The sequence below is a fragment of the Lepidochelys kempii genome, chromosome 8 (genome assembly GCF_965140265.1).
Source record: "Lepidochelys kempii isolate rLepKem1 chromosome 8, rLepKem1.hap2, whole genome shotgun sequence".
Taxonomy (NCBI): domain Eukaryota; kingdom Metazoa; phylum Chordata; order Testudines; family Cheloniidae; genus Lepidochelys; species Lepidochelys kempii.
This window is the reverse complement of record NC_133263.1, coordinates 44,758,387-44,771,968: the sequence shown is the minus strand read 5'-3', so window position 1 is coordinate 44,771,968 and position 13,582 is coordinate 44,758,387. Positions and strand designations below refer to the sequence as shown.

General features: G+C 54.2%; 1 protein-coding gene across 3 annotated transcripts in view; it reads right to left on the bottom strand.

The window, feature by feature from the left end:
* Positions 1-13,582, bottom strand: part of PDE4DIP (phosphodiesterase 4D interacting protein) — a 150,196-nt gene that overhangs the window by 94,451 nt on the left and 42,163 nt on the right. For all 3 annotated transcript variants that reach the window (XM_073356288.1, XM_073356295.1, XM_073356287.1), the window contains exon 5: positions 5,488-5,564. In XM_073356288.1, the coding sequence (XP_073212389.1) occupies positions 5,488-5,564 (77 nt within the window). The remainder of the gene's footprint in view (positions 1-5,487; positions 5,565-13,582) is intronic.

Below are 13,582 nucleotides of genomic sequence, written 5' to 3'. Positions count from 1 at the left end.
ATTCTCTGTGTCCAGACCCCTGCACACACCTGCCCTCTAGGGCTCTGCAATGATCATACACCCTTACCCCACCAACTAGATACTTAAGAACTGCATAGGGGAAACTGAGGCACCCCCACACTATTCAGAGGAAACATTAAGAACAGTCCCACTTCGTCATACAAGGGACATTTCACCAACATCAACGTGGCATGGCCGGGAAAGGTTCATGACGCTCGCATCTTCAGGAACTCTGGTCTGTTTAAACGGCTGCAGGAAGGGATTTACTTCCCAGACCAGAAAATAACCTTTGGGGATGTTGAAATGCCTATAGTTATCCTTGGGGACCCAGCCTACCCCTTAATTCCCTGGCTCAAGAAGCCGTACACAGGCACCCTGGACAGTAGTAAGGAGCTGTTCAACTATAGGCTGAGCAAGTGCAGAATGGTGGTAGAATGTGCATTTGGACGTTTAAAGGGTCACAGGCGCAGTTTACTGACTTGCTCAGACCTCAGCGAAACCAACATTCCCATTGTTATTGCTGCTTGCTGTGTGCTCCACAATCTCTGTGAGAGTAATGGGGAGACGTTTATGGCAGGATGGGAAGTTGAGGCAAATCGCCTGGCCGCTGAATACGCGCAGCCAGACACCAGGGCAGTTAGAAGAGCACAGCAGGAAGCGCTGCACATCAGAGAAGCTTTGAAAACCAGTTTCATGACTGGCCAGGGTACTGTGTGACACTTCTGTTTGTTTCTCCTTGACGAAAACCTGCTCATTTGGGGGGGAAGGGGGGGTTGCCTCTAAATTCCTCTTAATGCCTCTAAAACTTGCCACCCGCCCTCCCCCCTTTGATCACAGCTTTCTTGCAAAGGAAATAAAGTCATTATCATTTAAAAAACATGTATTCTTTATTAACTGATTATAAAAATAGGGAGATAACTCACAAGGTAGCCCGGGTGGGGTGTGGGAGTTGGGTAGGAGGGAAGGAAACGGCCACTTTAAAACTTCTTGAATGACAGCCTTCCGTTGCTTGGGCTGTCCACTGGGGTGGAGTGGTTGGGTGCCCGGAGTCTCTCCCCCATGTCCTTGGGCGTCTGGGTGAGGAGGCTATGGAACTTGGGGAGGAGGGAGGGCAGTTAAACAGGGGCTGCAGCGGCAGTCTGTGATCCTGCTGCCATTCATGAACCTCCACCAGACCCCGGCGCATGTCTGTTTGATCCCGCAGTAGCCCCAGCGTTGCCTCATGCCTCCTCTGATCTTCCTGCCGCCACGTCTCCTCACGTTCATCGGCCACTTTCCTGTACTCTGCTGTTGTGTCCCTCCACACATTCTGCTGAGCTCTGTCAGTGCCGGACAACTGCATGAGCTCAGAGAACATTTCATTGTGCGTGCGTTTTTTTTGCCGCCTTATCTGAGATAGCCTTTGGGATGGAGGAGGGAGGCTTGAAACATTTGCAGCTGCTGGAGGAAAATAAGGGAGTGAAGTATTTAAAAAGATACATTTTATAGAACAATGGCTATACTCTTTCACGGTGGTCGCATTTTGCATCTTATAGTGAGGGCCTGCGGCTTTGGTGTTAGAGATCACACACGCAGTGCTGGGCAACAGAATTTGGCTTGCAGGCGGCCATGGTAAACCATAGTCTTTCGGCTTCTGCAACCGTCATAACAGCAGCGCCCTCCTCTCCCATACCAAGCAAAGCATGTTGAGTTGGCCATTTAGTGTTGCTGTTTTCCTGTTAATGTGCAGCAGCAGAAACCAAACTAACCCCCATCCCATCCAATTCTCTGGGATGATTGCTTTACCCCTCACCCCACCACGTGGCTGGTATCAGGGAAGATCCCTGCTAGCCAAACGCAAACAGCTCAACATCAATGCCCCCACCCCCATCCCCACCCCTGCCACACCACGTAGCTGACTGCGGGGAGGATTTCTTTTCAGCCACAGGCAAACAGCCCAGTAGGAACGGCCACCTCTGAATGTCCCCTTAATTAAATTCCCCTATTTCAACCAAGTTACCATGAACGATATCACTCTCCTGATGATAACACAGAGAGATAAAGAACAGATGTTGCTTGAATGCCAGCAAACACCGGGACCATACGCTGCCAGGCTTTGTCATGCAATGATACCAGATTATTTGCTACTAGCATGGCGTGGTAAAGTGTCCTACCATGGAGGACAGAATAAGGCTGCTCTCCCCAGAAATCTTCTGCAAAGGCTTTTAGAGTACCTCCAGGAGAGCTTCATGGAGATGTCCCTGGAGGATTTCCCTCCATCCCCAGACAAGTTAACAGACTTTTCCAGTAGCTGTACTGGCCATGAATGCATCCCAAGTCCTCAGGGCTACTTAATCATTAAAAAAACGCTTGCTTTTATAACATGTATTATATTTTAAAAGGTTCACTCACCAGAGGTCCCTTTTCCGGCTTCGTTGGGTTGGGAGGGTATTTCAGTCAGGGTGATAAAAAGATCTCGGGGAAAACGGTGTGCTGTGTGCTCCCCTCAAGCTCGTCCTCCTCCTCCTATTCTTCCCCATCCGCAAAATCCTCAGGCATGGCGGAGAGTATCCCATCATCGGAGTCCACGGACAGGGGTGGGGTAGTGGTGGCGCCCCCCCCTAGAATTGCATGCAGCTCAGCGTAGAAACGGCATGTCTGGGGCTCTGTCCCGGAGCGTACGTTTGATTCTTTGGTTTTCTGGTATGTTTCTCTGAGCTCCTTAAGTTTCACGCGGCACTATGTTGCGTCCCTGCTGTAGCCTCTGTCCCTCATGGCCTCAGAGATTTTTTGAAATGTTTTGGCATTTCGTCTTTTGGAACGGAGTTCTGATAGCACCAATTCCTCTCCCCATACAGCGATCAGATCCAATACCTCCCGTTCGGTCCATGCTGGAGCTCTTTTGCGATTCTGGGACTGCATGGTCATCTGTGCTGATGAGCTCGCCTGGCCAAACAGGAAATGGGATTCAAAAGTTCCCGGGGCTTTTCCTGTACACCTGGCCAGTGCATCTAAGTTGAGAGTGCTGTCCAGAGTGGTCATAATGGTGCACTGTGGGATAGCTCCCGGAGGCCAATACCTTTGAATTGCGTCCACGCTAACCCTAATTCAAAACAGCGATGTCAATTTCAGCGCTAATTCCCTCGTTGGGGAGGAGTACAGAAATCGGTTTTAAGAGCCCTTTATGTCGAAAAAAATGGCTTCGTTGTGAGGACGGGTGCAGGGTTAATTCGATTTAATGCTGCTAAATCTGACATAAACTCGTAGTGCAGACCAGGCCTGAGTTGCTATTAACTCTCCCCTCGAGTGCCGCAGGCCTGGCTCTCACTGCATAGAGCTTTACGCCCCAGGACAATGGAAAGGGCTTTCATCAGCTGGGAGGCAGAGCCAGGTCAGCGGGGAACCGGGGCTGTCCACCAGGATCCCTTTCCCTTCCCCTGTGCCCTGCTCCCACAGTGGTGGTGGGCTGGTGGCCCAATGCAGGGCCTAGGGGAGCGCTACGCTGAGAGTCTGCTGAGCAGGTGGCTCAGAAAGATCCACAAGGCACGTAGGCTCTGTCCTCGCAGGTGGGAGCCATGCTGGGGGGTGCTGTTGCTTCATGCAAAGAACGAGCATTCGGGCTGCACAACGGCATTATTTACGTTTTCCATTTGCACAGCTGGAACCAACAGCAGCCAGGGCCCGGAGGACAGTGTGGCCTGCCCTGCCCCGGCACTGCCATGCCTCCCAAGACGTAGGGTGACCACTGGGCCCCGCAGCCTTACACAGCACCAGCGGCTGCTCTGGGCACAGGACTGGGGAATGGTCTGGCTGCTGCACAGGAGGAGGGCAGAGAGCGGGTTGGAGCTGGGTTTGCTCGTCTCCCCCTCTCAGCATCATGCCCTGAACAAGGGCGGCAGGTTTGTAGAACGCTCAGAGCAACCCCCCCCCACCCCCGCCTAAGGCTCTGTGAGGGACTTTGGGTTGGGGGAGGAGGTCTGGGGTGCAGGCCCTGGGTTGGGGCAGGGAATTGGGGTGTAGGACGGTTGAGAGGTTGGGCTCTGGGATGGAGTCTGGGGTGCAGGCTCTGGGATGGAGTGTGGGTGCTGGGTGCAGGCTCCGGGCTGGGGCACAGGATGGGGGTGCAGGATGGGTGGAGGGGTGCAGGCTCTGGGAGGGAGTTTGGGGATGGGAGGGACTGCGGAGGGAGGGGATGCAGGCTCTGGAACGGAGTTTGGTTGTAGACTCTGGGCTGGGGTAAGGGGTGGGGGTGTCGGAGGGAGTTTGGGTGCAGGAGGGGGGTGTGGGATGGGGGTGGGGGTGCAGGCTCTGGGATGGAGTTTGGGTGCTGGGTGCAGGCTCTGAGCTGGGGCAGGGCCTGGGGGTGCAGGAAGGGGTGAAGGGTGCAGGCTCTGGGCTGGGGCAGGGCCTGGGAGTGCAGGAGGGAGTGAAGGGTGCAGGCTCTGGGAGGGCGTTTGGGTGCAGGAGGGGGTGTGTGGGAAGGGAGTGGGGGTGCAGGCTCTGGGACGGAGTTTGGGTGCTGGGTGCAGGCTCTGGGCTGGGGCACAGGGTGGGGTGCAGGATGGGAGGAGGGGTACAGGATGGGTAGAGGGGTGCACGCTCTGCGAGGGAGTGCGGAGGGCTGGGTGCAGGCTCTGGGACGGAGTTTGGGTGCTGGGTGCAGGCTCTGGGCTGGGGCACAGGGTGGGGTGCAGGATGGGTGGAGGGGTGCACGCTCTGGAAGGGAGTGCGGAGGGCTGGGTGCAGGCTCTGGGACGGAGTTTGGGTGCTGGGTGCAGGCTCTGGCCAAGGGCTGGGGGTGTAGGAGGGGGTGAGGGGTGCAAGCTCTGGGACAGAGTATGGGTGCAGGCTCTAGGCTGGGGGTGCAGGCTCTGGGAGGGAGTTTGGGGGCTGGAGAGCGGGTGTGGGCTCGGGGAGGGGACTGCCATCACATGTGGCTTCCTTCCTCCCCTGCTCCCCCTCGTCATAGCCTCACTGGGGCTGCCCTTTGCCCAGTGTTTGCAGGAGTGGTGGCGGGGGGTGGGGTGGGGGGTGGATCACAGGGTCAAACACTGCCGAAGCCCCAGCAGCTGCTCAGGTGAGTCAAGGAGGTCCACTCCAGATGTCTCCCGCCTGGTGCCAGGAGAGGGGAGGGGAGGGCTGCCAAGCACATGTGGGTGCCTCCTCCCCCTCCCGAGGTGCAGTAGCCGCGGCAGCTGCCTCAGCCTGCTGCTGGCGTTGCTCTTGTGCTGTGCTGTAGCTTTAGAGCAGCAGAGGCCAGGGAGAACCGCGCCGCTTTCACTCAGACAGGGGTGCTCCCAGGGCGGACGCTCTGGACTCGGGGCTGCTCCAGGCAGGGCCAGGGGAGAGACCCTGCTCCAAACATTGGTGGAGCAGGGCCTCCAGCCCTGAATATTGCTGGAGCCCGGGCACCACAAGGGAATATAACTCACCGCCCCCGGCCCTGAGGATGAGCACCTTTGCAGGGCTACAAGGCCTTGCCGGCTGCTTATGGACAGTGTCACTTACCAAGCCTTATCTAGGGCCTGCTGCTTCTCCTGGAGCTCTTGCTTCAGACTCTCCACTTCCACCTTCAGCTCGATGTTCTGGGAGGAGGAACAGACAGGCAGTTACCCTCACACCCCCGGTGCTCCCTGGCCCTGCCACTTAACCTCCAACCCTGCCCAGGGCCTAGGGACCCCCAGCTCCCATCCCTTCCTGCACACAGAATCATAGAATATCAGGGCTGGAAGGGACCTCAGGAGGTCATCTAGTCCAACCCCCTGCTCAAAGCAGGACCAATCCCCAACTAAATCATACCAGCCAGGGCTTTGTCAAACTGGGCCTTAAAAACCTCTGAAGAAGGAGATTCCACCACCTCCCTAGAAAACAAATTCCAGTGCTTCACCACCCTCCTAGTGAAAAAGTTTTTCCTAGTTTCCAACCTAAACCTCCCCCACCCCCCAACTTGAGACCATTATTCCTTGTTCTGTCATCTGCTGAGCCATTTACTCCGTCCCACATGTAAGCAGTTCCTGTCAGAGATGCTCCATCACCCTGGTACTGGACAGCCAGGTCACCCGCAGAGCAAAGGCCCTGGGTTAAGCATCTCCTCTCAGCCCTTTGTCTCCCAGCCACAGAAGCTGGTTGCCTGGAGGAGAGGTTCTCCCCTGCAAGTCTCCTGGCTACCAGACACAGCCGCTGGGAGCCTATAACAAATCATAGAATCATAGAATATCAGGGTTGGAAGGGACCTCAGGAGGTCATCTAGTCCAACCCCCTGCTCAAAGCAGGACCAATCCCCAATTAAATCATCCCAGCCAGGGCTTTGTCAAACCTGACCTTAAAAACTTCTAAGGAAGGAGATTCTACCACCTCCCTAGGTAACGCATTCCAGTGTTTCACCACCCTCCTAGTGAAAAAGTTTATCCTAATATCCAACCTCAACCTCCCCCACTGCAACTTGAGACCATTACTCCTTGTCCTGTCCTCTTCTACCACTGAGAATAGTCTAGAACCATCCTCTCTGGAACCACCTCTCAGGTAGTTGAAAGCAGCTATCAAATCCCCCCTCATTCTTCTCTTCCGCAGACTAAACAATCCCAGTTCCCTCAGCCTCTCCTCAGAAGTCACGTGTTCCAGACCCCTAATCATTTTTGTTGCCCTTCGCTGGACTCTCTCCAATTTATCCACATCCTTCTTGTAGTGTGGGGCCCAAAACTGGACACAGTACTCCAGATGAGGCCTCACCAATGTCGAATAGAGGGGGACGATCACGTCCCTCGATCTGCTCGCTATGCCCCTACTTATACAGCCCAAAATGCCATTGGCCTTCTTGGCAACAAGGGCACACTGCTGACTCATATCCAGCTTCTCGTCCACTGTCACCCCTAGGTCCTTTTCCGCAGAACTGCTGCCTAGCCATTCAGTCCCTAGTCTGTAGCTATGCATTGGGTTCTTCCGTCCTAAGTGCAGGACTCTGCACTTATCCTTATTGAACCTCATCAGATTTCTTTTGGCCCAATCCTCCAATTTGTCTAGGTCCCTCTGTATCCTATCCCTGCCCTCCAGCGTATCTACCACTCCTCCTAGTTTAGTATCATCCGCAAATTTGCTGAGAGTGCAATCCACACCATCCTCCAGATCATTTATGAAGATATTGAACAAAACCGGCCTCAGGACCGACCCTGGGGCACTCCACTTCACACCGGCTGCCAACTAGACATGGAGCCATTGATCACTACCCGTTGAGCCCGACAATCTAGCCAACTTTCTACCCACCTTATAGTGCATTCATCCAGCCCATACTTCTTTAACTTGCTGACAAGAATACTGTGGGAGACCGTGTCAAAAGCTTTGCTAAAGTCAAGAAACAATACATCCACTGCTTTCCCTTCATCCACAGAACCAGTAATCTCATCATAGAAGGCGATTAGATTAGTCAGGCATGATCTTCCTTTGGTGAATCCATGCTGACTGTTCCTGATCACTTTCCTCTCATGTAAGTGCTTCAGGATTGATTCTTTGAGGACCTGCTCCATGATTTTTCCAGGGACAGAGGTGAGGCTGACTGGCCTGTAGTTCCCAGGATCCTCCTTCTTCCCTTTTTTAAAGATTGGCACTACATTAGCCTTTTTCCAGTCATCTGGGACTTCCCCCGTTCGCCACGAGTTTTCAAAGATAATGGCCAACGGCTCTGCAATCACAGCCGCCAATTCTTTAGCACTCTCGGATGCAACTCGTCCGGCCCCATGGACTTGTGCACGTCCAGCTTTTCTAAATAGTCCCTAACCACCTCTTTCTCCACAGAGGGCTGGCCATCTACTCCCCATGCTGTGATGCCCAGCGCAGCAGTCTGGGAGCTGACCTTGTTCGTGAAGACAGAGGCAAAAAAAGCATTGACTTCATTAGCTTTTTCCACATCCTCTGTCTCTAGGTTGCCTCCCTCATTCAGTAAGGGGCCCACACTTTCCTTGGCTTTCTTCTTGTTGCCAACATACCTGAAGAAACCCTTCTTGTTACTCTTGACATCTCTTGCTAGCTGCAGCTCCAGGTGTGATTTGGCCCTCATGATTTCATTCCTACACGCCCAAGCAATATTTTTATACTCTTCCCTGGTCATATGTCCAACCTTCCACTTCTTGTAAGCTTCCTTTTTATGTTTAAGATCCGCTAGGATTTTACCGTTAAGCCAAGCTGGTCGCCTGCCATATTTATTATTCTTTCGACACATCGGGATGGTTTGTCCCTGTAACCTCAACAGGGATTCCTTGAAATACAGCCAGCTCTCCCGGACTCCTTTCCCCTTCATGTTAGTCCCCCAGGGGATCCTACCCATCCGTTCCCTGAGGGAGTCGAAGTCTGCTTTCCTGAAGTCCAGGGTCCGTATCCTGCTGCTTACCTTTCTTCCCTGTGTCAGGATCCTGAACTCAACCAACTCATGGTCACTGCCTCCCAAATTCCCATCCACTTTTGCTTCCCCCACTAATTCTTCCCAGTTTGTGAGCAGCAGGTCAAGAAAAGCTCCCCCCCAGTTGGCTCCTCTTGCACTTGCACCAGGAAATTGTCCCCCACGTTTTCCAAAAACTTCCTGGATTGTCTATGCACCACTGTATTGCTCTCCCAGCAGATATCAGGAAAATTAAAGCACCCATGAGAACCAGGGCGTGCGATCTAGTAGCTTGTGCGAGTTGCCAGAAGAAAGCCTCATCCACCTCATCCCCCTGGTCCGGTGGTCTATAGCAGACTCCCACCACTACATCACTCTTGTTGCTCACACTTCTAAACTTAATCCAGAGACACTCAGGTTTTTCTGCAGTTTCATACCGGAGCTCTGAGCAGTCATACTGCTCCCTTACATACAGTGCTACTCCCCCACCTTTTCTGCCCTGCCTGTCCTTCCTGAACAGTTTATAACCATCCATGACAGTACTCCAGTCATGTGAGTTATCCCACCAAGTCTCTGTTATTCCAATCACGTCATAATTCCTTGACATCACCAGGACCTCCAGTTCTCCCTGCTTGTTTCCAAGGCTTTGTGCATTTGTATAGAAGCACTTGAGATAACCTGCTGATCGCCCTTCATTCTCAGTATGAGGCAGGAGCCCTCCCCTCACAGACGTTTCTGCCTGTGCTTCCTCCCGGTATCCCGCTTTCCCACTTACCTCAGGGCTTTGGTCTCCTTCCCCCGATGAACCTAGTTTAAAGCCCTCCTCACTAGGTTAGCCAGCCTGCTCGCAAAGATGCTCTTCCCTCTCTTCGTAAGGTGGAGCCCGTCTCTGCCCAGCACTCCTGCTTCATGGAACACCATCCCATGGTCAAAGAATCCAAAGTCTTCTCTCCGACACCACCTGCGTAGCCATTCATTGACTTCCACGATTCGACGGTCCCTACCCAGGCCTTTTCCTTCCCCGGGGAGGATGGACGAGAACACCACTTGCGCCTCAAACTCCTTTATCCTTCTTCCCAGAGCCATGTAGTCCGCAGTGATCCGCTCAAGGTCATTCTTGGCAGTATCATTGGTGCCCACGTGGAGAAGCAGGAAGGGGTAGCGATCCAAGGGCTTGGTGAGTCTCGGCAGTCTCTCCGTCACATCGCGAATCTTAGCCCCTGGCAAGCAGCAGACTTCTTGGTTTTTCCGGTCAGGGCGGCAGATAGATGACTCAGTCCCCCAGAGGAGAGAGTCCCCGACCACCACCACTCGCCTCCTTCTCTTGGGAGTGGTGGTCGTGGAACCCCCAACCTCAGGACAGTGCATCTCATGCCTTCCAACCAGCGGAGTCTCCTTCTGCTTTCTCCCCCCAGACCTTCCCACCAAATCTCCCACTTTCTTCCTTGGCTGGTCCCACGGAGGCTGCTTTGGGGTTTGTCCAAATCCAGCAAACCAGCAATCCCAAAACGCTGACTTTTCCAGCACCCCAGCTGGCTCTTCAAGACCAAAACATCTCTGCAAGCATTTATACCAGGCTCCTTGCTACCTCCGCTGAGCAGCTAACCCCACCACCACATGGGCCTGATCCAATACAACTATACCCACTGACTTTGAGAGGCCTGGATCAGGCCCCCTCTAGGTAAAATAGGGCCTAGTGTCTCCCCATCCCCAGCAGCTGGGCTGTTGTCCCCAGCACAGCTGTCTCCAGAAATGGAAGCTGAAGGAGTAAGTTTCATGTTTACTACAAAGCAGCAAAACCTGTGGTCTAAACACCAAGTGAGCAGTTTCTGCTGCACCTAGCTACGCTGACTGCACCTGGATCCCCTGCAAGAAGGGTGGACAGCTGCTGTCGCTCTCCTGCCCAGCCCTGGAAGGAGCTCCGTCCGCACCCCCGCTCCCGGCGAGTGGGTCAGACTTCTTCGGGGGTTGGACAGGAGACCAGTATGGTGGCTGCAGGTGACTCAGTATGCAGCACTCTTCCCCTGAGTCAGAGCGTCCTGTAGCATGGTGCTAGGTGGCTCTGTTCAGCCAGAGGGCTGGCTTTAACAAGAGACAGCACACAAAACTCTTTCCATTTATGGTCACGGGGGGGTTGGTTGTTTTTCTTATAGCCAGGGGAAGGGGTGAACCCCAGCATCCTGGCCAGGCTCCAATAGGGACCCTTATGTCCTGCTTCCCTAAATCCACCCAGCAATTCTCACTCGATCAGGGGTCCTCAGGACAATTTTTTTGGTGGCCTCAGAGGGCAGCCATCAACTCTTGCTGGTGGCAGCTCTCACACTTTTTCCTAAAATACTTAATTAGCTTTAGGAAAAACAAATAAATACGCACGTGTACACGTCCAAATCATTGTAGTTTATTTATTGCTCGCGAGTAAGTGTGCTGTGAAAAGTGATACTTGTATGTTTGTTAATATCACTTTTCACAGCAGTCTTACAAGCTAGCAGTAAACATCTCACTTTTCACAACAGACTTACTCAGCCCCAGCAAGCCTGGGGACAAATTAAGCCCTGGATGCGGGGTCGGGATAGGCAGCAGGGGCCAGGGGCGATGGAATTGGGAGGGGCTGGAGGAGACAATGCGGGGCCAGGGCCCGAAGCCCCGCAGCCGGAGCCCGAAGCTCCGTGGCTGGGGAATGGGGATGGAGCCTGAAGCCACACGGGCAGAGCCCGGGGCCCGCTAACATGCAGCCAGAGCCTAAAACCCTGTGGCCAGAGCCTGCTGCACTGCCACCCCAGGGGTGAAGCCCAGAGCCTGAGCCCCACTGCCTCCAGCATTGTGCCCACCTGTCTCCAGAGGGGGGGCAGGTCCCAACCCCTGCTTGCAGCCCCAGCAGCCAACACCCAGGCAGTTGATCCAGGGGATCAACAAAGAAGGGGAGTGGCCGCTGCCTTTCCCCCACCCCCAATCACAGCCCAGGAGACTGTGGCCACAAGAAAAGCTCATGGTGGCTGCATGCAGCCACAGTGGCCACATCTGAGAAATGCTGCACTAGACACCTCAGTGCCTCACTTTTGAAGATGGAGATTTGTCTGGGACACCTCCCCTCCCCATGCCAGACCCACATGGTCCCAGATGAGCTGGACAGGCTGGTTACAAGAGACAGAAGGTGCAGGACAGAAAAAGGGCCCTGCAGTGCGCTGGGAGCAGCCTGCCCCATTGGGTGTCTGTGCTGTTTAGTTAATTTCCTCCCACAGGGGCAGGTCCCTACATTCCCTGGAAGTGAAGCTCCCCTTGTTACCTGCAGTTCCCGCGGCTCTGTTCTCTCCAGTCCCTCCTCTCATAGTGCCTCATCCTGCCCTGCTCCCACCTGTTCCCTGCAGCTGCACCCCGGGCCCTGCGCCCTGGAGCTGGTGTGGTGCATACAGCGAAAGACTTGACATTCTCATGGATTCTAGGCATAGCTGGGGGGAGAACATGGGGGTGCAGTGCACTAGCTGGCATGGAACTATGCTACTTGGTCTTGGAACGGGGTCTGGAAAGGGGACAGGAAGAGGGAGTCGGGGAGAGGTTTTGATAAGTGCTTTGCATGGATTAATGCGTACAACGCATCCACACCCCTCCAGTGACTGGGGAGAATCCAGAGAAGGGGCCCAGACTGCACTGTCAGCCTGACTTTCCACCCATTCACACCACAACAAATTTTTTCAAGGTGCTACGTGACCCAGTTGCTTTTGAGCTGCTGGTCTTGGGGAGGGGAGCAGCACGGATGGGGGCAGCTGGGCCTGGCCCACAGGTGGGTGGTGACAGGCCCCGCCCCACACGGAGAGCACGAGTGGGTATTCATGGTGCCAGTAGAAAACACTTGGCCCATCCCCAAGTTCAGAGTAAGGCAGGTTTGGCTGTGGACGAGCATTCACAGCAACACAAAGGACCTCTGCTCTGACAACTGGGTGCGGGCAGTGTGGGGATCTTCTCGCCCAGCCACTCTGGTTCCCATCCCCTCCACAGCACTATCCTCGCTGCCTGCACCACGGCCCGCCCTCCCGCACCACGCTGGGAACACACATTGAGCCAGAGCCATCAGCTGTCATGGGGCTCCAGTGTTCCCAAGCTACGCCCTCACTTGCTCTGCAAGGCCAGGTGAGGACGAATGACTCAGCCCTCCAATATGGGGCTCTGTCTTACCACAGGGGGTGCCTGTGTTAGGGCCAGAGCTCCCCCGCTTCTCCCAGCTCCCAAAACACGACAACAGCCCCCAAGCAGCCAGGGCACTGGATTAGTGGTTGCTGGGGGTCCGCTACCTGCTTCCCTTGCTCAGAAGCCCCCAGGCTACAGCGCGCAACTAGCTAACAAAGGGCACGAGAGGAAATTTTTGCCTCTGTCCGTTGTTCACACCCTGCCTTGCTTCCTGGTACTTCCAGTCAAGCCGCTTTTCTTTCCTCACCTAACACCACCAAAAGCAGCAGCCAGGCACAGAAACTTTTGACCCAGTGGTATCTGAACCCTATAGCACATGGATGAATGATGCCACCACATGGATGAATGATGCCACTCCTCCAGTGTGTTGCACCCTCTGCTCAGTCCCAGACTCGCAGCATCCCCACTTATCCAGCAGGCACCAACTGGGCCCAAGAACCGGACAAGTGATCAAAGAGATACAGGTTTCAGAGTAGCAGCCGTGTTAGTCTGTATCAGCAAAAAGAAAAGGAGGACTTGTGGCACCTTAGAGACTAACAAATTTATTTGAGCACAAGCTTTCGTGAGCTATAGGTCACTTCTTCGGATGCAGAGATACAGGCTCTCAAGTGGTTTAGTAATGCAATGACCAGACAACGCAGGGAACCAGCACTGCCAGATCACTCTCTCAGAGCCAACCCAAGTAAGTGTTAAAGAAAATTATCCCCCTTTGACAGCCAACATCCAGATTGGACTACTACCACCCATGATGCAGTGCCAAGGCAGGGCATACACTCTCCAGTCCTGACCGTTAGCTAAATAGCCAATCACAAAGAGACAAACACATGGTTTAGCTCCAAGTCATCCCTTCTGGGCAGGGTTTAGCATCTACGAGGCTGCTTTAACCCACCTGGGCAATAATCTCTGGCTACACTCTCTGGCCCGGCAGTTTTGCAGGCAGCAACCTTACAGCCATAAGAACAAAGGCTACAAGCCCCAGAGGATTTTGTGAGAGCCCCTCCCTGGGCTCTCTGAGCAGCACCGAGCCCTTGTCACTCTCCCTAGGAGGCGCTG